Consider the following 26,737-nt stretch of genomic DNA (forward strand, 5'->3'; position numbering starts at 1 on the left):
GTGCTGGATACCTGCAATATGAAAAGTGAGTAATATGACAGTATATACAATGTATTATATGCTGTGGTAGATTAATGCAATAAATGTGGATTGTCTAGGAATTGTCTACAACAGCCACAAGAAAACTGAAGTGTGAATGGTTGCAGTAGAAATTCTGATGAAGTAAAACCATCAGATCACAAGAATACCTGCTTCGATAAACACTGATAATCTCATTTTCATCGAGGACCTGTCGGATGAGGATTACAGGGTAGAAGAAAATAACAGAAATTCTGCTCCCACTGATAAACAACCTGCTGAAGTATCCTCACTAAAACTTCGTACTCTTAAAGCGACCAATCACTTCTCTATTGATAATCATGAATTTTAAAAATACTGAAAACACATGCTGCAGAGGACATCGATGCTGAAGAACCTGTAATAAACTTTGGTGCTTAGATAATCCATAGTCCCCCAAATAACTAGATATTATTCAATGACTATTTTTATATCAGCTCATTAAATATGAATAAAAGTAAGTTAGTTTCTCTACCCACAGAGTCAGTCAATAATATGCAACGTAGATTCTGGCACACATATAATGCTACTTCAAGAGATCTGTGATGTTCTAAGTGGATGAAGGTGATGTTATCTGTCTATCATACACGTTAAAAGTATTTATTGATGTAGTAGCATGACGCGCGTATATATATAACCAGGACGTCTTGTTCATCTGCTATTCTGTACGGATCCCAAAATATACAAAGTTCTCCAGAATCATAGAGTTCTTTTTCTAAACGATACTTTACTCATTTGTCTTAGTTAATCCATTTCCGTTGATAGAAGTTTTAAAAATGGGCTAATTTATCACAGTTAATTCCCTTGAAACCCAAGTTTATAGTTCCCTCATTCGTTTCTGTTTTCAATAAATATGCTGTAATATAAACACAAATAATAATATTTAAAAATTCCCCTTCAATAATAATTCTATTGTCTAAAAAACTATCACCATATTAAAACACAGATACATGAACAAAGTATATTCACTCCAGATTTGCAAACCTATGTGCCTTCAACAAACTGGTCATAGGTCGCACAATATTCCCACACAAACTCATTCACAAAACCGAATGGACCTCACCGGATTACACTACACAGAACCGAATTGATCATATCTACGATAATTTTAATCATACTTTTGCTGAACCACACTGGGAGGTGTACATGAGCACGAAAATATGAATTCCTAGAATTTGTACCAACATAACTTCCTCCACAAGAGCAGCTAGATTAATAGCTACGAAAATAGGTGGCTGGTCTAGGTAGTTTATCATTCCATCTTGATGTGACCATTGAACACGTAGAAAACATTAATTATAGTTTTCCTGTAAAACAGGTTCTTTAAATTCCGTTGCACAACTTCAGTATTAGTGTTCCGTTGGGCGCGTCATGTCTAAATTATAGGTTTATAAAGAGGCTTTATGCTCACAGTTACGACTTCCTTTTTCTTTTTCTTTGTCTAAATATGTATTTGTAAACTTGTTAGAGTATCCATTTTCTCCCAACTGCATCTGAGGAGCAAGTAGCCTTGATTCTGCATTGAAATGTTTTTGCGAGGTTTCTCGTATTGGCAGGTATAAGCACTTTACTTGTTTATGTTTCTTCCTAGTGACCGATCTACTCACTTTGTAATTAGGTAATCCTGAGAGGTTATTCTGCCTCCATTAATAATTCTGTTTTCTTTTTCAAGTAGTCATTAATTCACTTTCTATAATTTTAAACGATGTATCTAGCTTAATCTTGGCCAACCTTTGAATTATTGATTTGGATATATAATCATGGAATGTGAAGAGAATTTATTGAAAAGTATTATTATGTTGACCAAAAAAGTAAATATTTTCTGTATGACGATCGGTCATCCAACACCTACGCACTCAAGTAGTTAACCAGGTAGCAAAATTTAGCGTTTCAACCAATAGTGTGATGTTTACAACGGATGATGAAATATTATCATCAAATTTTGGATTATTGTGGTCTAAACAATCTACCTATCTATCATGTGCTCACTAGTGACTGACTCCTTGAGGTATTTCCTGGAGTTCTAGTGAGAAGCAGTAACCGGTGGAGTTCAACCAGGTCTGTTGTGAGATAGTAACTCACTGATGACATTGGTGAATGGTTGCTCAATTTCGTGAATCAGTTGAAGTTAGACATTAACACCGTTGGATGCCAGCTCAGTGGTCTGTCGGTTGGGGGCTTCGGCTCGAAACTGGTAGGTCCTGGGCTCGAGTCCCGCGATAGTGGGTTCGTGGATGCGCACTGCTGAGGGGCCCTACGGTGGGACGAAACGGCCGTCCGGTGCTTCCAGGTTTTCCATGGTGGTCTAGCTTCAATTGACTCCTGATCTCAACTCTATAAATTACTAAAATCTCCACAAAACCCCTTCTGATAATCTACCTTATTCCTTGTGTTACTTGCAATTTATAAGTAGTATAAATTTGTATCTTCCATTATCCCTAGTGTCTCAATAGAATTTGTGAGACAAGGGATACCATAACCAATCGAAACAACTTATTCTAAATAGCTTTATGTTTACAGCTTTTGAGTAAGTTTCGTCTGTATTATGGGAAACAGTGTTAGATGGCTTGTAAAAAGAATATTATATAATTGAAATCATGAGTCAATTGAAGCTAGACTACTATGAAAAAGCTGGAAGCACTGGACGGCCGTTTTGTCCTATTATCGGACTCCGCAGCAGTGTGCATCCACGATCCCGCCTCGCAAGATTCTTGGATTGGTTGAAGTTAGAAATTAACACCGTTGGATGCCGGCTCAGTGGTCTATTGGCGCGAGACTATTAGGTCCGCGGCTCGAATCTCGCGAGGCGGAATCGTGGATGCGCCCTGCTGAGGAGTCCCATGATAGGACGAAACGACCGTCCAGTGCTTCCAGGATTTCCATGGTGGTCTAGCTTCAATTGGCTCATGATCTCAACTATGAAAATACAGAAATCTCCACAAAAAAACCGCTTCTGAATATTTTATAATATGTAGAGAACATCAACAAATTGTAGGTGAATTAAAGTCGTGAAATATTCGATTTACTAAAAGTCTTTTTACTCCATCAATACTCATATTTCTGCTATATGCATAAAATTACCGAGAATCACACAAGTCCTTCAATTTTCGAGTATACTTTATACTTGTATGAGTAATCTATTGATAAGGTTCATCAGATGCTATCAATTTTTAGTGCAAAACAAAAAATGTAAGATAAAATCTTCAGGAGACTAAGTTGAGAAGGGTTTTCTGTGGATATTACAGTAATTTCAACAGTTGGGATCATCAGTCAATTGAAGCTAGATTACCATGTGAAATCTAGAAGCACTGGACGGCCGTTCCGTCCAATTGCGGGACACTTCGGCAGTACGCACGCATGACCCCGTCTCGCGATGTCTGAACCCAGGACCTACCAGTCTCGTGTGCGTGCGCCTAACCATTAGGCCACTGAGCCTGATGGGATTGGTGTTAATTTCTAACTTCAACCGATCCACGAAATTGAGCGAAACATCCACCACTGTCTTCAGTGAGTTACCATCTCATAACAGACCTGGTTGAACTCCACTGGTCACTCCAGGAAATACCTCTTGAAGCCAGTCACTAGTGAGATTAATCGTCAAAATTAATTACAATTAGTATGGATAAGACACACATTTAGGAAATCACCCGATTGAGCCACAATACAAGCCCTTACATAGAATCCTTAATACCAAAGGAAAAGAGGAAGACCAAAGGAAACATTACGCCGAGAAATGGATACGAGAAGAATGAACAACAATTGGATAGAACTACAAATGAAAGCGCAGGACAGAATGGGTTGTAGAATGCTGGTTGGCGGCCTATGGTCTATTGGGGGCATCAGGCGTAAGTAAGTAAGTAAATATCATTACATGATAGACAACAATTATAATAATGTGTATTTAAATATCCGACTTGTGTTTTCTTTTGTAATAATTTCAGAAAGATGACATTTGGAATAAACTATAAATTTCGGGTGTAACTGTTTGTTTAATTTATAGCTTTCACACAGCACATTGCATTTATCTGAACAATCAGTGAAAAATAGGAAACAACAAGCAGCTTTCTCTATATATAATGCAACACTTCGCTAGAGGTTGGTTCCAGGACTTTCGTTTTACACATCGAGATACAACAACACCGTTATTGCATACCCTACGAAAGCGTATTTCTGTACCACTGATTGATTTTAGATAGAAAATCAACCAAGAGGTACCAGACAGCTGTTTAATCAAAATATGGTGCTCCCTACAAGTGTCCGTTAACGACAACTTGAGGATTGTATTTGTTGTTTGAAATAGAACATGACTGCACTGAATAGTTACCCCTCCCCTTCATTCCAATGGGTATAGATGCCATCTTTGTATTATTCTTGATGACTTTAGTTTCCAGCCTGTAATTATGTATTACCTTAGTTATTACTATTAATTATAAATCTCTTTTTACTGTTGTTTCTTTTATAAGCTCCACTAAATTTAATTGAGCTATTCTATTTATCGGGTATAACATTTTCGGAATTTTCCTTCCTTAGAAACCTGTTTTCGTAAATGTTGGAGATTTATGAATAGTAACTTTGAGGACTATTTATGGACCGATACTATGTGTATATTTTTATTGTATAGTTATTAACTAACTAAACTATTCGTATCCATATCTCTCTTATTATAAGCTTTGTTTTGACCTATGAACTATTACTATATGATTTACCATTCTTGAGTAATACCCAGTCTATTAATTACTGTTCCCCCTATTCACAGCCACATTTGGCTAAATCTTGTACAAATGTTATTTTCTATTTTATGATACGATGTGATCTGTTTGTTTGGTATATAAACCCAGTATGTTTGAGAATAATGATTCATATTGCAGAGGCTGTTATTGGTGTTCTGGACTTAACTGGGTTGGCTAGGCAGATAGCAGGACTGATAAATACTCAAGACTTCTCATACGGCTTCTGTATATCATTGGGCGATCAATAAATTCACTCCCCACTCATTGGCGGGCATCATCACAGTCATATATAAACAGGGCACTCTCAATCGATATAACAGCAAATATAAGAGATTTTTCTTTGAAAATCTTCATTATAGTTAATTTTTGCAAGTATATTCAAACATTTGAAAACTGCTTATAATTTGTTTATTATTATTTCCTCTTTTCCATACTGTTATAATACTCGGTTTTTTTCGTCTACACGAATGCGATGTTAATTTGCCTTAGACGAATATCTATACTAGATACCCTCCCGGTGTTTATTCTACGGGACGTCAACATAACTCAGAACAGGAACACGTGACCAACCTGACTATTTCTACGCCAAAAACTGGCAACAATCTAACAACCGGACAATGGTCCAATATCAAGAGAACATATAACTCATCTTGTACGTGTCAGACTATCTGCTAGTTTAACTAAGCAAACAACCAACTATTATCTTCCTCACACACACATAAATCTTTTATTAATGAAGATATTTTTAAGTAGTATTCTTTTAAAATAGTAAAACAATTCTGAACAACTGGTTATTCTTACTTAATTCTTCTAAGAATTAATCATACATAGACTGATAGTTTGGTTAAGAAATAAACAAAACACTCAGCAGAATTACATTACAATAAATCATATTTATCATTGTCAATTATTTTGAAAAAAGGGGGAGAAGAATACACCCAGAAGACAATATTGAAGAGGTTTATATTATTAAACCAATAAGATGAATAAATCGCTTTAATGTTACTAAATTACAATGTTCAGTGTTTAAAGTGTACGAGAGAGTCTATAATGTTAACCATATATAATATAGATTGTTTATATGATAGTCGTTATGTTATGAAGAGAAATTTATTTTTGAAGAGAGAAAGAAAAAAAATTTTTTTTTGAAAATAAGTTGAGCGAAAATTTTGAATAAAAAATGACAAACCCCTCCCCCGAAAAATCGTGTTGGTAACAAAAGATAAACAATATAAGATTTATTTCATATAGTTTTTGTTGTTGTTGATTATATCATCTGTTAGCGATGAGATAATTACATGAAGTTATAATTGAATACGGATCCATTTTTTTAACAGTTTTTATCCAGTTACCTCCTTTTATTTATCAATATAGCCATTAAGAATATTATGATCTGTTTGGGGGAAAAATTAAATATAAAAACATATTAGAGAAATAGTTGGTTTACATGAGAGGTTATCAGTGAACATTGTTGACAATGTCTTGTACCAAAAATGATATGGCTATCGAGAGCTCCCATATTTTTCACTGATTGCCTAATTAGTCACTTCGTAATCCATATTGTCCTTAGACTAGAAAATCGCTTGTTGATTTTTGGTTGTCTTTAAAAATATTCTTAAAGCTCTATCGAGAAGCCATGCTCAGTGAAGTTCAACCATGTACGACGTGGAAAAATGGAAAGTTTTAAACATCATTTAAGCAATTCCATTGACTAAAACGAGTAGTAGATGGTAGTTTATTCGTTTAATTTTATACTCTTATTCAATATACCGTACGAAATCGTATTCGAAAAATTCGAGTCTCTGTACAAATGAACAGCTTAGTTGAAATTGAGGATTATCATTATTTCTAGGTTCAGTCGACTGGTAAAAAAGAAGTCTCTTTCCACTTGATATAAATCATCTTCGAAGTATAAATTTCTTCACAAACCGACTGACCAAATATAAGGTTTAAGTGCATTACTAACTGAAATACAGAGAAACCTTAGGAACACTAGTTGGTAAACCCTGAATTATGGAATCAGTCATGCTCTAATAAGGATAGTAAACAGTACGTACGTTTTGATAAAAAATGGACTACAGTTTGATATATGGTGAAAATATGATAGTGTTCTGACAACGGTTAGTAGTTTTGCACTTGTTTAAGCTTCACTGATGTGTACACATTCCTGAACAAAGTCCCGGACTATAACAAAATAATCACCGATTCCTGACTAGTTTTCAATGACTTTCTAGACGAAATCATTTGCAGCAGAAAACTATTCTTTAAATTCGTAGTGCATTGTACCCTAATAAACTGTTTTATTGTTGATTAACTGTATTCGAAGCAACTAAACAATACTGAGTTGCACATGCTTATGAATGCTAATGTCATTTGTTCCTAAAAACAATCAGGAACAAATAGAGAAAGTATTACAGAAGAATTGTATACTTAAGATTTAAATGAAAAAAAAAAACGATTATTTTATGTTACATTACTCAGTTTTCAAAGTAATAATAATGTGTGTTGAACGTTATCATGTCATTTTATACCCCTAATAATCCTGTCATTTAGTTTGTTGAGTTCTTAAAGATAACGATAAACACTATAAAACTCACTCAGTAGTCATAAAGCAATTAAAAAGGCTTTACAGATTTAAACTTTGAATTATCCAGAGTTGTCAGCTAAAAATACTATCCATGGACTGTTCTAAATTCGAATGATTTCATCGGGTGTTAGACTGATTATATCAGATTTTGATGGTTAACTGATATGAAATTGGTTAATCCTTAACTGTGGATTACAACTAAACTTTTCTACTTCCTAATGACTAGCAAATCGGGAATCATTAATTAGTGTAAACGGATTCCAAAAGGTTCTCCTATAAGTCTCCAATTCAATCCTGCGTAATTTTGACAACAGACCGATCTTGTTGTACAATCCCACTGATTTATGATATATATTAATTTTACAATGGATGACAATTCATTATGGTAACCAGTCTCATGTTTTTAATTTTCTTTATAAGAATCTACATTCAAAGTTCGTCACAATAACTCATTTCATTGAGTGTTTACACACAACCTCATTTCTGAGAAAAACAGTATCAAATCATCAACAACTGATTAAGTCTTTTAAATAATTTCCTAAAACTTTCCCATAAACGATTTAGACAAATTGTGATTTCGATTTTCAAACAAGCAAAGTTATTCATATAGTCAGTTAGCCAGTCAGTCAGCTACAACGTAGGACCAGGCACATATATGCATCGGTCCAAGTTGCCATACCTCATTAGCACAACAAGATAAACACCGGATTCATAGACGTAATTAATTTAGTGGTGGTAGTATATAAAGAAAGGTTGTATATAAGGATATAGTATAGGAAGGAAAAAAAAGTTATGAAGCAATTTTAATCTCACTGTTTAAGGGAAGACAAAGAGTGTATACACCTACGCCATTGTGATCGTTTCTGAACCATGTCACCTACAGTCTCCAACCATTGGTTACGATAGCTGCGCGGACTTCAACCAAGTAGTCTTTATTTACCAACATGGTTGAGACTAGAAGTTAATGACTTCAAGCTCTGATGCCACTGATGTAGTCAGTTAAACATATAACCAGTTAGACAATTAACTGAATCATTGAAATACTGTATAAAACATGCATTTTTCCACTACTGCAACTCAACTAAGTGGCTTTATTTTTTCAATCATAAAATTGATATTTTTCATCCACAGATATTAATGAAGAAAAAAAAGTTATCAAATGAAACCATTAATAAACTGTAAGTAAATAAAAAGCAAACAAACTACCCCACTTACTTCACATAATAAAAGTATCAATGATAGATATGCTGCTATATCAACGTAATATGTTAAGAGTCGATGTAATGGTTTTAAGCATCCATTATGTATATTGGAAATTTTAAAACTTTTAGGGCATGAATCATCTTGTATTTCAAGATTTCCATTAAATCTACAACATGGTACTGGATATTTCAAATTTGTATCTATTTACAGACAATATAAAGAGAGAAAAATATTAAAGAAAACATAATCCATATAATGTTAAGCAAAGATGGATAGTGGCTAGCAGTGGAATCCAGTTTGACGCGCGTTTCGTCTTATTTGGGACTCGTCAACTGGATGTACCTGCATCTCAGAGTTGATGTTCACCCTGGGACTTGAACCCAGTACCTTTCGCTTCAAACGCCATTGAGTTAAGTCTTAAAGATTTTCAAACTTTATTATTCAATTAGATAAGTTAAATAAACAATTCACAATTGGCATTTTGTTATGAACGTTTATGGTGCAAAATATGAACGAAAATTTGTAGATGTTTTAGTTACTATTTGTAAATTCGAAGGAATCAATCCTTTAAGTGTACACTATCAAACAGAAACTTTACTACTGAATTATTTTGGCCATAAAAATGATAATCCAATACTAAACAATGAATAGTTAATAACTGATAATGTATCTGGTTTTCAATGGTTGTACTTATAGCATAATATAGTTATACTATTAACAAGAAATATTTGAGCAATTTTACATGAATCAAAATGGGATCTCTAATGAAGATTTTGATTTCAAGTATCGTTGATACAATTACTTTAACCCTTATCAACAGAAAACTGTAGATGTTTGTGGTAACGCGCTCAAAGAATGATTTGTAATTGTATATTCATTGAATGTTGAATGATGATCAGAATAGATTCCATGCCACTAGGTGATTACACTCGGAGAAATAGCCTTTTTTTAATAACTATTCCATAATCCAAAGATGATTGGGTTGGAGAACTCTGGTCGGCGGCCTATGCTCCATTGCGAGCAACAGGCGTAAGTAAGTAAGTAAGTAATAAGTAATCCAAGGAAGATCATTTTAAAAGTGAACTTGCACTCATTTACAAATAATCATCAGTAGTAGTCCTTAAAAGGATCTGCAGTTTACAATCTCGTCATAATTTTACAATTATGACAAATAACTGTCGTAGACAATCACAAATCATATCAGTACAACAACAGCTCAAAACAACAATCTTGTTCAAGAAAATAGTTTTCCAAAAATGCAAAAAAAAAGCTGTTTAAAGGCTCATTAAACGGTGATTTACAAGATGTTACATCATCAATCTACTAACAGTTTCTGAATAATAATTATTATTAAAAAGTATAAATTAAATCGTTAAAGGTTAATTTACATGTTACACCATTCCAAACATCCGTCCTGTTAAATTTAACTGGATGATAAAAATCACTTCCATTTCTGGCTCCACAACAATTTAACTGAAAAAGAACAAATCAAAAATTTGAAAATTGTCTCAATCAAACTACAATCCTGAAGTTTACTAGTGAATAACTTTCAGATGGATTATCGGCATTCCGTTAAGATTTCTTAACTAGTGAAGTTCGTTCATAAGACAGTAATCTATCGATGGTTTTGATTGATTACTGTCGTATATCATGAATTAACTGAATTTTGAAAAAGTAAAATAATGAATTTCAATTGAAAGACTTCAATATGTTGTGGCGGTTGTGATAACCGAGTACCCTGGGTTTGATTGTACATTATATAGATCTGTGTTTTATTTTTCAAATATTATGATTATTTTTTATGCAAGCTGTTTAGTTTTTCTAAGGTTTATAAATCATTCTCCAGGTGATAGATGTTCATAGGGCAACTTATTTTAAAGGTTACGAACACTGTATAACTATAAAGACCACTATCACTGAAACTGTTATCTACTCTTCATAAATACACAATTGTGTATGCATAAGAAATTTTAATATTTTGTGAGTAAACTGGACAAGTCATATATGACAGTTTTACATGATTAGTAAAATATAAGTGTGGGTTAGCTATTACTGAATGAACTGCCCGTTTATCCAAGTTCACTGCCCACACCTTTTGGAACATCAAGTTATAGTGAATATTTATTTGGAATTTAAAAACACAATAACTCGTCTTGAAGTTTTATTTTCATCCATTTATTTGGGTTGCTCAATCGTTTAAAAGTAATTGTAATAGCCAGACAATACACTGAATCAATTCAATTCGTAATTTAAATCACCGACTGATTATCGTTCCGCAAATATTGAAAACTAGTAAGCAACGGATACATGTATTGTCTAAGTATGAGATAATTCAGAAGTGAGGATCCAAAAAATCGCTAGAGATCAACTTAAAGCTCTTAAAATCCGAAGACAAGCACTTAATTTTCAGATCATTGAGTTGATCTCAAGAGGATTGGATTTCTAACTTCAGTCACTTCGATCCCAGTCGTGGTGGTAGGTGAACATTGTTGAGATATCTCAAAATAAGACGAAATAATTGTCTATTGTTTTCTTAGTGACGTAAATAATCTTTACAAACCTCGTATATTAACAATAATAAATCCGATAAATGCTGTTCTATTTGTGTAAAAATGAAACACTTACCTTCATCATGATAAGACCCATTAAGATACTATTCGGATCACCACTGGAAATGCTTACATATTCATGAAATGAATAATTCAAAAACTGAATTAGAAATTTATGAGGCTGTTGTTGTATATACGAAAGGAAAAATAAAAAAAGGGGAAGAAAACGATGTAGGTGATCATGATCAAATTAAATTCTGACAGATCATTGATCAATGGAACATTCTGGTTTTAAAAAAACTGCTTATTTATTAAAACAAAGTTATTTAAATGTAAAAATTTCCGTGGATAATGGAATCTTGTGAAGGGTTAAAGGAATATATATAGTAGTGAACATTTCTATTCTGAGTAATAGAGGCCTATCCAAACTTGCATTGTCATCCTGGACAGTGGAGATCAGTGTTCTTCAATTATACCGTCTAACTAAGAAAACATAACAACAGTCAAAACATGATATCTTAGCTACAAAAATCTTCATCATCTCATAGTAATAAAATAGCTGTTTTGTGTACACGTGAGTAAAAAATTGAATTTCTGACATTTCAACTTTACTACAATCAAACATGCAGTACTGAATTGAGTATTCCTTATTATTACCATTGGTTATTATTATTACCTTACTGGTATTTTATCATAGTCATCTTCTTACTAGTGCTCATATATGGTGCAACAGCATACTGAGTAATACTAGGATCAAAGTACAGTACTTGACATACAATTTATGTCGTTTCATAGTGCTGTGAATCTATATTAGTCAACAAATTTTTCCGTGAATGAAACACATAACAATCACTAGTAACTGTTACGTAAAATATTGGTTAGAATTACAGTTCATCGGAATATATCTATGGGAGGAAAAATCAACTTACGTCACCAATTCGAGAAATGAATGACTGTTGACTGAGTTATTTCTTGAGATATTGATTTCCATTACAACTTGGTTGGGTTTACAAGTCACTAATTTGCACTACAAATTCAAAAGTTAGTCACGAATTCTTTACAATCGAGATTATAAACCGTCTAATTAAGACTCAGTGATGTGAAGATATCATATTTATTTAAAACTTGAAGAAGTTTAAAACTCAATCTCACATTGATTGTGGGCGAAAAGTACTGAGAAGTCTCTCTCTAGGACAAAATAAGTACGTCGTGCTACCCACATTAAGAATCGTCTTCAATTGAACCCAGTTCTAAATGAAAATCACCTTCACAATTAACAGAAAAGTGTCTCAAAAAATTTTAAAAATTTACTTATGACATAATAGAATAGCCTATTGATTGCCGTAAAATGATAACATTTTAGTTCGATTTAAAGAATAGGGTTATTAATCTACAGAGGTTAATTAATATTGTGGAGTATGCTACTTATGTCTGTCAACATAAGTAGTATGTAACACTAGTCAGAATTGTAATATATGGCATCAGAAGGCTAAGAAGGTTGAGTTGAAGAAAACAGAAGGGGAAATAGAAAGGAATTGTGAATTGGAAGAATCAGACAGAATGTAAAGCACAATTGATGGAAGTTTTATAAATGGAGCATTTAATGTACGGTTCTCATATTCTGTAATTTCGTATATGAAATAGTAAATTGGTTCTCCCAACTTGAGTCCTTGTCAACTGCAGTATGAGTGAATTGATATTGACTGTGATGGAATTTGTGACACACACACACACACACTCACAAACACCATAGAAGACAGGGATACAAATAAACACTATAAAGTAAAGCTTGTATTCATCAAAAAGTTTGCTATGGATCTCATCATTACCATTGATAATGATGTAGATCACAAAGATAGAAAGAGACGGAAGATAGAGAAAGTGAGAGAAAGAGAATATTATTATTGAATCATATTTTATTATGTGTACATTAAGAATACGATACTATGCAAACAATAACAATGAACATATTCAGAATTTCTATGGAAAAGTTTCATATTTATTTGTTTATTCAATTTAGAAAAAAAAATCATTTACATCATTCTGTATTTTTCTTTAAATAAAATAGAATTCATTATGTTCCTTCTTGATGTAGAAGTTGAATAATTGATAACATTAATCTAATCTTTTATCTTCAAATCATTGAAAGAAATTTTAAATCATGAGTCAATTGAAGCTAGACCACCATCGAAAACCTGGAAGCACTGGACGGCCGTTTCGCCCCATCGCGGGACTCCTCAGCAGTGCGCATCCACAATCCCGCCTCGCGAGATTTAAACCCAGGACCTATCAGTCTTCCGCACGAGCACTTAACCTATAGACAACTAAGCCGGCATCCAACAGCATTAATGTCTAACTTCAACCTATCGACGAAATTGAGCAGCCATTCACGAATATCATCCGTGAGTTGATATCTCCCAACAGACCTGGTTGAACTCCAGTGCTTCCAGGTTTTCCATGGTGGTCTAGCTACAATTGACTCATAATTTCAACTATATTAAATTACTGAAATCTCCACAAAACCTCCCTTCTGAAGATTTTAAATCATTCAATAATATTTATCATAGTACATTGCATATTGTGATCTATAAAATTCAATCACGACTATGATCAGGGTATAACATTAGTTACTAACGTGCGATATGATAATCTATTTGTATATATTTTTTCAAAAATTGTAATTCCAATAGTTAATAATATTAACTGTTGTTCATATCATTTATTCTTATCGTCAACAAAATATCATCTAAAGGGATTCCTCAAATGATTAGTTTTGGCATTATGAACCACTAAATTACGAGGTATTGTACTCGTAAAGCAGCTGAAAAGATTTAGTTTCAATCTCATGTAGTGTGAATGAGTCCTTCATCCTGACCAGTTCAATAATTCCTGGATCTCAGTAATTCTTTAGGTGAATATCAAACTGTGGTAAAATTCAAATTTAGAATATGTAGTTGGATCATAAAAAATTATAAAATCTTTGATTCGTATCTTTTCCTTGCTCTCCCTCAAAAGCAGTTCGATGACATTGCTCAGAATAGGTCACAATAGTAAAGGTCTATTCACTATTTGAATAAAAATGTTTATTCTTTTCATTCCACGCATCTACTTGTGCTTCTTGAATAATAATATTTACCTCCCATCTTTTCTGCTACTCTCGATAATGTTATTTCTTCTACTACCATGGAATCTGCCCATAAAGTTTAGTCATCTTGTTCTGAAGTTGTGTGGCAACGTGAACGGATGACAATAAATGTCAGGTCCTACGTTATAAATGACTGACAAATTAAAAGTCAATCTGAACATCAATTAAGAATTAAAACTAAATAACAGAATTAAAAGAAACTAATAACAATTATTTGTGGAATCACAATTTTGATTTCGGTCATCAGCAACATTATGTTTAGACTTGGTTAGTTTCATTGATGCTATGAATATCAACCACATCTCTGTCATTACTACTGCTACTAGTACTGCTATGTTGACTTCTGTGTCATCCAAGTTATCAGTTTTATCTCATTATGATAACTTAGATTTATGAGTATTCTCCTCAGACCGCACTGTGATTATGACTATATTACTGAAACAGCAGTAATAATTAATGTGCGCTTTAAAATTTAATAACCCAAGAGACAAATTACATACCCAGACACTGTTTAGAAGAACTAAAACCCACTGTGGAATTCTCACCATCGAAGAAGCTCATCTTCCATAAGAATGACTACACCTACAACCTTATCAAAAGATGCTTAACAAATTAATATCATATTACAAAACTAATCCCGGACAACAAGAAACAGATCGTCCTATCAGATGCGAGGAAGGTCTCAGAAACCATTAGAAGGATTTTGAAGGTCTTTAGGATCAACGTTGCTTACTAATCATCACAATAACTTAATTCCACTTTATGGATATCAAAATACATTATAGCAAAGAAAACAAATTGAACATCTATAAATAAAATTTTACAAACTGTGATAAATATTGCATTTGACAAAACAAACGTTTCTTCCATCTACGCATAAATGAACATAGATCAACTATGAAGCATCATGGTATGTTATCGCTGAAATCAGTGTATCCAGATAACAATGGACGTCCGAAATATTGAATTTCTGGATATAGATACTCTGAGAGTCTCAGGAGATTACTAGCAGCATAACCTTCCGATGAATTAGCAATCAGCAGACACATTGACGTAAAGTCAACGGCCAACCAATAAAGACATTCAACGTGAATACAAGTACAAATGAAGACAATAAGATCTAAGATGACACCGAATCACAAACACTATGTCAGGATGATCAATACTTGAGGAATAAATTAAAATTTCAATTTTTTATAGAATAAACTTTAAAAATATTTTTTTTCATTACTTACGTGTTGTTTACTTGCAAAATAAACGATCAATATAATGATATGTGTAATTATAATGATAGAAATAGCTGCAGTGTACTAGAATTTCAAAAGGAAAAGAAAAGTTAAAAAAAGATACTACAGTCAACCAGGTTTCAGGTAATTCTTGTTGATAATGGAACAAAAAAACCCCTCATATATATGTATCTGAAGTTTAGGAGAATGGTTACATGTTTTTATAGCAACCATCCTACAATCATTTTCGATTAAGGTTAATTTTGGTTAAGCCTTTTTATTCACTTACTTAAGAGACATCGTCATTTGGAAAATAACAGTTTGCATAATTTTTGTACTGTTATGACCACTAGAGCACATAACACTCTAACCAAAATGTTGATTGCTAAAGTACCATTCGATGGAAGCACTGGACGGTCGTTTCGTCCTAGTATGGGACTCCTCAGCAGTGGGTATCCACGAACCCGCCTCGCGGGATTCGAACTCATGACCTATCAGTCTCGCGCTCGAACGCTTAACCTCTAGACCACTGAGCCCTGCTTCAGTTCAGGCACCTGGGCAGTATCACAGCCCTCAAGCAAATTGAATGAGATTTGTACGGCGCATATGTATCTGGTGCTTCCTTGTACCAATATTTATGTGTTTAAATAAATAAAATAAACCATTCGATGACTCATACTCCGCCGCATATATGTATGCACTCAAATCTTATTATCAACTTTTGTTTTGTTTTGCTATGCCCTTATTAAATTTGACTATAAATTGCCTATGCAACAGCTTGCTACTCACTCGCTTCCTGCTCGCTCGCTGATATTCGCTTTCTAGCCTGAGTCATTTGAAAATAAACTGTAGTTGCCGCTTCTCTTCGCCTTCTGAATTTACGCACTGTTAAGATTGGGATTATAACAGTTATCGAGGTGATCAATTAACAAAGCACGGCACTATATTCTGAAGAATTGACTAATTTCATTAGTTTCTATCTATGTATTATTGCTGAAAAAGCACACTTGTTATATTGATCTGTACTGAATATCTAGAGACTACAGGCCATAAATCAATTGCATATCCACCAGTCACCAGTCTTTTTTTATGCTTGGAAACATTCTGCTACCCTATTAATTTACTTACGTTTTAGAATAGTATTTTGTTATTCTGTGCCTAACAGTATTGTATATGTATTTATATACGAGAGTTGTACTCTAGTTAATCTTAAAAGACTGATCAAATGCAGTTTCTCACATCATCAACGGGAGGATTCAAACAACTTTTGCAAATCAATGAATCTTAATTCTTGTTAGTGGAGTAAATATTCTGAACAAAGCGTAATTTCCATCTCCAGTTCACGGGTGGGATATAGTTTTTTTTTGTTGTTACGCGAGTCAGCATTCAGAATTGATAATTTCATACACAGACGTATCAAGTATCATCATGCAAGTTGAAAGACAAAGTTACAAAGGGTAATAGGATCTGACGAAATAATCATCAAGTGCTCCCTGGTTTCCAAAGATTACGCTGTTAATATCAGACTGTAAACCTTCTGCTTTATTAAGTATTTAACACTTGGTTACGCCTTATATCATTACATAATAATCAGTAATGAAGCATTTTCAAGACAACAACAACAATATACTTACAATTTTTAAACATAATGAACTTTTACAACATGATCCCAAAATTCCAGCAATACAGATTATAAGTATAATCAAACCAATCGCAAATATAGGTCGACTGTAATGACCTGATAAAAAACAGAAAATATAAGAACAAATGTTAGATTAAACATTGATCTATCTTTGTAGAACTATACTTATACATACAAGTGTGGTATAGAGCAGTCGTTGGTTGATGCTCAACTAAATATTATTTTGTTTTATTCCAATAGTTGCTAAGAATAACCCATCATTCATATTTGTCAATCAAGAATCAGTAACTAAGCGGGGAGTTAGATGACCAGAAGAAAGACTGTGATTCTTGGGCACTTCTCAATGAAAAGATTTCTGTCATCTGGAAAAAGAAACCTATATTCTTAAAAGAATTAATCAATTGTTTAGTTTAGTACTTATAACTAATCGACAATAATACTTAAAATTAAAGTCCACATAGAAGTACAAAATGAATATACCTGTCCATTTGCTATTTATTTTGAGCCTTACCATCTTGTTTTTTCAACCATAAACTATCATTACCACTTAAACCACGAGCACAAAGTCCATACTTTCGTCAGTAACACTTAATTAAAGACACTTACGATCACATTACTAGGAGTGTGAATATCTACCCCGACTTCAAACCAGTATTTCACAGTTAAGAAGTAATACAAAACTAATTACTGGATAACATAGTGGCTCTTTGATCGATAGTTGTATGTTGTAATTCTGCCATAGATGAAGCATGGTAACAAGTACAATCTCTGAGAAGTCTTTTAACCATTTTATCCGTCACTGCAAAGACAAAAGCTGAATTATCTTACCACAGATAAATAAATTACGTTTAACTGTTTGAGTTCCCACTTCTTCCATCAAATGTGAGACGTAAAATTTCGTACCATATAACAGGTTGGATGGAATTATTCATAAGCAATATGATACACAGAAGTTCAGTCTAATGGATTATCCTACTACATCTATCCCATTTTTTTGATTACTCAATGTTTCTCATTCAAAAAAAACTTTATGAACATGATTAAATATCTCAATTCTAGATAAAGACTAATTTTCAAAAAGGCATTCATTCAATCATTTGATTAATAGTCTTATCTTTGAAACTTAGTTTAACTGGTATTTTGGGATCGATTTCGCTGAAAAACTAATACTTCCACTTCAATTACTTGAATGAATATACTAAATGAATGGTTCCATTACAACAATCATAACGATATTAATACTACTACTGATATTAATCATATTATGATTGAATATGCTAGAAAGAGTAGATCTGTAGTTCATTGTTTGACTACTTCTATTCTCTTGGAAGTTTGAACAGTCCTGTTGGGATGGTGACTGATTAAAACTTGGTGTGAATTCAAGAAACCATCTTGACTTCCGACAATTCATCTCACTTTCGGCTAAGGCTAGAATTTCATCAGCCAACCAAAATAGAAGTTTACCGCGCGGAAGATCAGCTTGTTCTACTTTATGGATGTGAAAAGTGCTCTTTAAAAATCAAAAATATTGTAGGCTACTAGTATTTAATTAAACGTTTTCTAAGCATTGTTTGAGTATTTTGGGGCTATTTACTGAACAATTTTGTAGAAAACAGATGAATATAGTGAATCAATAGATAAGATTATGAATGTTCATCAACTGAGATGGTTGAGACATGTATGACGGAGACAATTTGCAGCTAAGGTAGATGATTTTGATACAGTTTAGTTCTCTGACCTGGAAAATGAAGAAAAATACCTGAAAACCATCCTCCAAAAGAACGGCCGCTCAATCAATTTCATCAAAAAAATACCAGCCACACCTATCATCAGAAACGAAATCAAGTACAAAAATCAACAAAAGGATCACCTTACCGTGCATAAAAGGTATATCGGAAACGACAACGAGACTGCTGAAAACCTTTGGAATAGATGTTGCTCACAAACCAACAAAATCCCTTCATTCAATCTTATGCAAACCAAAGGATGAAATGGCAAAAGAAGACAAACCAAACATCATCTACAAAATAAATTGTGTCAACTGCGACAAACACTACATCGGACGAAGCGAACGCCCTCTTCATCTTCGCCCGCATGAACATCAACTAGCAGTCAAACGCCATATTATGTCTTCACTTATATCAATGCACGTGGACGACTGCGGACACACATCCGGCTGGAAAAATGTGGAGATTTTGGATAGAGGTAACTCCAAAAACACCAGAGAATTTTTGGAAGCTTGGCACTCAGGTCAATCAGCAATAAACCAGCACATTGAAATCAATCCAATTTATCAACCAATCAGGAAAATTATGCACAAACGTAGGAACAAAAATCAAACCAATGGGGGAGATACAACCAAAACAACGAAATAAACAATGAGAGATTTAAAGTCAACAAGAACCAATCAACATCGAAGTGTACAGGACAAGCTGTGAACGACATGTGGAGAAATTCAAACACTTCACTTTTATATGAAGTTTGTGCTGATGATGTCGTTCAGAAGGACAATGAAATCTCCACGACCAAACCATCCAGCTCAAAGAACTAAACTGTATCAAAATTAGGACAAGTATCATGTATGTCCCCGCGTTGAAACTTGATATTCGCTATTGTAAGAATAATTCGGAAGAAGATTTTTTGGGTTGCCAAATCCTGACATACTATCGTTTGCTGGAATCAGTGAATGGTAAACTAAGTCGCTTTGTATCAGAACTGTCGTGAAAATTGAAACGAATAATTTGACGGTATGTGAGCGCTGTGTATATGGTCATCTAATCATCTAAACAATGTTTGCTGTAGAGTGCATGAGGAATATATTGGGTAACAAAAAGTCATTTTGGTAATTGTAAACTACCTGGTTGTGATCGGTCCCATTATCATATCCGATGACATCAATTTTTTGGTGACATGCCTCAGAATCAGTTTCAGTGCCCCAGACACATTCATTCATTTACTTCCTTAAAAATTACTTAGCCCCCTTTTATTCTACCATCCTATTATACATCAAGATAATTCCATCTCACTGAGCTAATCTTGTTTGAAAACTTGAACCGATGCACACATGTGATATATCATACGCTGCTTATGACTGACTGACTAGTTTAGTGGCTGAAGTACTCAGCTTCAAACTAATAGGTTACAGGTTTAAACATTACTCCATTTATTTCGATTTAGACGACTGAATAGTATCATTAATAACATTTTAATCAGTTCTATAAAAAGTAATTTACCACTCATCTTTAATGTCACATCAGCAATAGTTTGTTCACTGGATGTATTTGTTAAATTCATTTTCTCAAGGTATCTACCCCATATTTCACCAAATGTTCGTGTAGTTGCAGATTTCGACCAGGTCATTAAACCACCAAGTATAGCTAATGCTAATCCAACTACCTACAGAATTGAATAGGAATAAATTAGAAATAGAATAAATTGTACTATGAAGCCTTTAAAACAAATAATTTATTATTGTATCATTGAGTCAAATACATGAGTTATTATTTTAGTTGTCAATTTAAAAGTATTAATTCATGCAGTAAAAATAAACTTTCGATACTTCTACAGAGATTGGATAGGAGAAAATAATGTCACCTACTCACCCACCATCTTTTACTTACGCCTGTTACCTCTCGTCGAGGAGCATAGGCCGCACACCAGTAATCTCCATCAGACTCTGTCCTGGGTAATCCTTTCCAGTTGCTATTGATCCTTTTCATGTCTGCTTTCAATTCTCAAAGCAGTGGGTTCTTTGGCCTTCCTCCTTTTTCGTTTCCCTTCAGCATTCCAAGTTAGCACTTGTCTCGTGATGCAGTTTGATGATTTCCTCATTGTATGTCCCATCCACCTCCAACGTCTTTTCTTATTTTTCACTTCAACTGGAATCTGGTTTATTCTCTTCCAAATTAGGCTGTTGCTGATGGTATTCAGTCAACGGACATTGAGTATCTTGCATACACAATTACTTATAAATATTTTTACTTTTTTGATGATGGTTGTAATGGTTCTCCAAGTTTCAGTTCCCTACTTATTATTTTATTTAAACACAAATATTGGTAAAAAGAGGCACCAGATATATATGCGCCACACAAATCTCATTCCATTTGTGCGAGGGCTGTGATGCTGCCCGGGTGCCCAAACCGAAACAGATGATTTTCATAGGGGGCCACACCCGGAGCCTTTGACCTAAAGGTCTGATCCACAAGGCAGTGGAGCATCGTAAGGAGATGTAGTCCCATGGTAGCCTATGACCAACGTTTGATTCATACGCCATTTTTTCCCTCAGGATACTGGAGCCCATGTGCACCATTGGTTTGGAATGAGGGTTTTCATACTTCCCTAGGTGGACTCACGGTGTCCACCAACCCGGTTAAAGCGCCAGACATTCGCTTTTCGTTCTCTCAATTTCGTAAACAACACCCCCGCCATGAGAAGGCGGTGAGTAGGACTTCCCTGACAGAGGCTACATACACGTGGCCATGTGAAAGCATTTCGAGAGAGAGCGGGCCCTCCGCAATCGCGACCGCACCAGGGCGTTTGAGGGCGCTATTCACTTAGCTACCTGTCTAAGTTATCCCACTAAATCATCAATATTGCCTAAAACACATAGTATATATGCGAAATGATGAGCTATATGCAATCTTATTATGTTCTCAATTCTCATTTTAATACACCATTCAAATGGGTCTATAATTTCAAAATGACAATGAAAAATGTCTCTTCCGTAACTCCAAATCAGAAATATATTGTATTCACTTACCCCAACTACGACGTTCACAGAAAACAGTACAAGCGTAAATAGTATGTTTGCCATTATTTAATCTAGATGAATGCAATAAAATATAATTTAAATTGATATTGGCAAATAATAAACAAAATGTGGAATGGATCACAGTAGCATAAAATATATTCAAGCCCGAATCAAAGATCTTTACTGTTGAATAAATTCAACTGTGATCACTGTGACAAACACTTAAACAACAGACACTTTACCATTGTTCATCTAGAGGGTCAAATTAAAATTTCATGAAATATCCGTAAGACTTTTTGTTTGTTTGTTTTTCCCCAATATTTTGATGATTTAAAGAATTTTATTACAATCCATCGGCTCCTTTAATTTGCCGAAATACAAATTTCTTTTGATAATTCGTTTGTAGTAGTAATGACTTTATATGTTATCAGCTGAGTTCATTGTTAATATTTCAAGTTTTCTAATGTTATACTAAGTAAATCAATAAGTTTTTCCACGGACGATAGATGATCGGAGCAAATCATTAGGAACGCCTGTATTATAGCTTTGTGTCAGTCATCACATATATTAACTTTAGACAAAATATTCACCATGTGAGCTATGAACCAACATTATCTAGTAGTAAACTTGAAAATTTTATCAATATTCTAACTGACAACTGATTTGTAGGACTAAAGTCATGTTCTTTAGTTCATAGATCTAATTAAATTATATCAACCAACCGACGGAGTGCCACCCCGTAGAGTACACATCATGATACTGGTCATTATTTACTGACTGATTTGTACTCTTTGGAGTTCTAGCTTTTAAAATCTCTGATCCATGATTTTTAGTTTTTTTCAATGGTTAGTTTAAAGTTAAACTAACCATTGAAAAAAAAAAACTAGTTTAAAGTTGCCTTTAGACTCAAATCTTTCTGATGCTAGCGAAGATGATCATTTTAATTACGTTTATTTATTCAAAAGCTTTACTCTCTACGTTTCAGTAGTTGCTTAAACTGTTCACAGTTCTCCTATTTATCAGTAAATTCACAAACATGGAAATAAAACGAGAATTCGATCAGTTTTCACCTACGCAATTATATTCCAGAGCTCGATTCAATACTTTTGTTCTGTTCGATAAGCTTGAAGCAAAAGAATCACTGAATTCAGATGTAATAGTTTCAAGACCATTGAGGTAAATTATAAGCAACTATGCAGGCATGTTCGGGATGCGATTCTCTCCCTCGAAGTGCAAAATGTTACTTCAGGATTGGGTTGCAGCGACACCTGAACTAATGATAGGGAGTGAAGTAGTTGAGCGTGTAGACCACTTCACTTATCTTGGGAGTCTCATCAGCCCTTGTGGTCTGGTATGTGACGAAATCTCAGCACGGATACAGAAGGCTCGTCTAGCTTTCGCCAACTTGCGTCATTTATGGCGTAGGCGAGATATCCGTCTAGTAACCAAAGGACGGGTTTACTGTGCAGCAGTTCGTTCCGTCCTACTTTATGGCAGTGAAACATGGCCAATAAGAGTAAAGGATATTCGTAGGCTACTAGTGTTCGATCATAGGTGTCTTCGAAGCATTGCTCGTATATCCTGGGACCACCGGGTAAATAATTCAGTTGTTAGGAAACGAGTACTAGGTAGGGATGGCAAATCGATTGATGAAGTAGTGAAACTTCATCAGTTGAGATGGCTGGGACATGTGTTACGTATGCCCGACCACCGACTGCCCCGATGTGCAATGTTTCATGATGTAGGAGTAGGTTGGAAGAAAGCTAGGGGTGGCCAGACCAAAACGTGGCACAAATCAATGAAGTCACTGACAAGTGGACTGGGCCATGTTGGTAGGTGTAGACTACCTGGTTGGGATTCGCGTGATGACAGCAACCGATGGTTAGAGACCTTGAATGACATGGCTCAAAATCGTTTGCAATGGCAAAGGTGCATCCACTCTTTGTGTTCTACCAAATTCTAATCTTCTGAATTCCTCATGTCTTTATCTTTTTCTCTTTCCAAATTTATTTCACTGTACCATACTCCTTCAATAATTTCTTCAAACCCTAATCTTTTGGATTTCTGATTATACTCCTACTACTTCTACCACTATGGGATTTGAATCGACAACTGCATCTCTGTGCTAATGTGGTATGGCAACTCGAACTGATGTACGTACGTACGAAGTTCTACGTTGTGACTGACTGACTGAGGTAAATTATACCATCCAAACTGAGTAGTTTGTCTAATCATCTTTTTCAGATAAGATGGTACTCGTCAGCAAGGCGTACCTATAATCTTGAGGGAACTAATGCCGCCTGATGGATTCGATCCTCTGTCACCTATCTACACGACCAGAGATCACTGGGTGGTGATCATTGTTATGTATGTCAGATCCTTTTTAGTACAGATCGAATCTTATTGACCAAGTTGTAATTTGGCCACTAGTCCAGGTACACCTTGCTGATGAGTGCTAAGTAGCACAAAACCTATGTCCAGGGTCACATGTTGACTACCTCCAGCCAACATCTTATCTCAACATAGTGAACGCAATGTCGAGTCACCTAGACTAGTGGCCACATTGCAACTTGGTCGATAGGATTCCATCTGTACTAAGAAGGACCTGACATCCATAACATTGATCACCACCCAGTGATCAATCGATTGTTACAACATATTCTTTTTTGTTCATAATTAAAATGCTTTATCATTGAAAAGCAATTTCAACATTATAAGATATGTAACCGAATCCATTTTAGTAAATACAGTATTTCCAACTAAGTGACATTCATCAGTACAATAATAAGTCAGTGATCAATAGTTTATAATAAACTATTTAAAGTTGTATAAAATACACTCAGACAATACAAGAACCATTTTCATTTAAACAAAACAATCAAACATTCACAATGAAATTTAATCATTAAAACAAAATTCAGCAGATAAGTATTCCGTTTATTATTTCACCAAGATGTAAATTACATTGATATCAAGTGTAAAACACACAAAAAAAACAGGAAACGTTTTTTGATCGACATATTCTGTTAACACTTATGATGTTTTCTAATTGTTTGTACATTGTTCTCAATGTGATACATGGCACATGATTCACATTCTGTAAAGACAAAGATAAAAGATAGATCAATATGATAAATTTATTTTGAAATAAAGTTTTCTTACTTCAAATGACATGTATTCGTTTCTAATTTCGAAGTTGTTATGTAATGATGAATAGTGCTAAGCAGTGGAATCCCTCCACTATTGCACAAACAAGTGGCTATTAGGACTCAGTACGTAAGTGGATAACGCAGCACCGGGTTCGAGTCCCAGAGTGAACATCAACTCTGAGATGCAGGTACATCTAGCTGATGAGTCCCAAATAGGACGAGACACGCGTCCTGAATTTCACTGCTAACCACTATCCATCTTCATTCAACCTTTGATTTTAGCGTATAAACTAACATTTGAAGTGAAACTTCATTTGCGTTACAGTCATTTATGTTGAAGTATCAAGCTTTGTTGTGTTTAAAATCTCGGAAGTTGGCTAGGTTGGTATTACTATAAGAATCCAATGTCCAGACTTATCGACGATGTTATTTCGAAATCAAATAAACATAGACAGTTCTGGATAGGAGATACAAATTTAATAACTGATGGATTACATAATCACTGGAGCGTTTAAAAGCAACTTAATTTGTATTTTATTTTTCAGAAATTCAATAAAATCTCCGTAAACCCTATGATTTCATAAAAACCGTATTTGTACTGGTTACGAACTTAGAATTGAATTTTTGGAGATTCTAATAAGGAGCTATAACTTGATTGATCAATTTGCTTGACAGTTAGACATTTGATAGGAAGAGCACAATGTATCATAAATCGACCAAGGTTTTATTACTTTGTCATCGTTTTATGATCTTTGAACAGATTCAATATCTCACATACCATTCATGATGATCATGTAGTCTTACAAATACACAGCTGATACTTATTAAGCATCGGTTCATAGTTGACTTTATGGAATATGTTTACCTGAAGTACCTTTAATTAGTCTGTTTCGATCGTCAGTTAATCAGCCCAATTGAGCAAGTTTATACATATAACTATTTAATATAATAAAGTTAGTTGAAGTAAACGGTAATATAACCTGATGTTATATACTCCAATGTGACCTACCGAATTGTAGTTGGTTAACGTTAACAACTACACAAATACACCTTTGATTAATATTCAGTGATCAATCATTGTAAATCTTTCAATCCTATAGGTCAGTCACAGTCCGAATAGTCCGAACATGTTTCCTCAGGCTGTGAACCAGATTTACCCGAGTTAAAATTCCTCACAGCAGGTAAATCTCTTCAATATACTAGGTATGTCTTACAAATGAGTGTAAGCCACTTTGAAACCTAGGTCAATGATTTTCTAATAAATACCTCCAACCACCTACCATGTTCCATTAAAAGAGATCTGTTACATAGGTGGTCTTTACATGTAAAGACATTCAATAGCGTTACTGGTCAAATTTGTAAAACAAAATTATCTAAATCACCTACATAAAAACACTCCTAAATAAAAGTAGTCAAAAATCTATTGGTTTTATTAAGTCGCTATAATTGATCATCATCTGTTTTTAATATCACTTTCACCGTAAAAAACAGTCAGCCATTAGTTTTACGAGACACTGGGATAATTTTGCATTAATAGTTGAAATTATGAACCAATTGAAGCTAGACCACCATCGAAAACCCGAAAGCACTGGAACGCCGTTTCGTCCTATTGTGGGACTCCTCAGCAGTGCGCATCCACGATCCCGCTACGCGAGATTCGAACCCAGGACCTACCAGTCTCGCGCCAGAGCACTTAACC

At 34.3% G+C, this 26,737-nt stretch overlaps 2 protein-coding genes across 2 annotated transcripts in view; one reads left to right on the forward strand and one right to left on the reverse strand.

The window, feature by feature from the left end:
* Window positions 1–5,493: 5,493 nt before the first annotated feature.
* On the reverse strand, window positions 5,494–21,974 carry Smp_041460 (tetraspanin, putative). The gene is made up of 8 exons (XM_018791044.1): window positions 21,899–21,974; window positions 20,373–20,535; window positions 17,132–17,235; window positions 15,507–15,581; window positions 11,203–11,307; window positions 9,966–10,050; window positions 8,590–8,777; window positions 5,494–6,180 (listed from the first exon to the last, which is right to left on the reverse strand). Exons 1-8 carry the CDS (start codon window positions 21,950–21,952, stop codon window positions 6,136–6,138), a joined length of 819 nt encoding a protein of 272 aa, XP_018645751.1. The 5' UTR covers window positions 21,953–21,974; the 3' UTR covers window positions 5,494–6,135.
* Window positions 21,975–24,974: 3,000 nt separating this feature from the next.
* Window positions 24,975–26,737, forward strand: part of Smp_203360 (unnamed protein product) — a gene marked incomplete at both ends in the record, with an annotated part of 5,574 nt that continues 3,811 nt past the window's right edge. The window contains one exon of the mRNA XM_018791045.1: window positions 24,975–24,986. Coding sequence (XP_018645752.1) covers window positions 24,975–24,986 — 12 coding nt within the window. The remainder of the gene's footprint in view (window positions 24,987–26,737) is intronic.

The sequence above is a fragment of the Schistosoma mansoni genome, assembly GCF_000237925.1.
Source record: "Schistosoma mansoni, WGS project CABG00000000 data, chromosome 7 unplaced supercontig 0100, strain Puerto Rico, whole genome shotgun sequence".
NCBI classification, from domain to species: domain Eukaryota; kingdom Metazoa; phylum Platyhelminthes; class Trematoda; order Strigeidida; family Schistosomatidae; genus Schistosoma; species Schistosoma mansoni.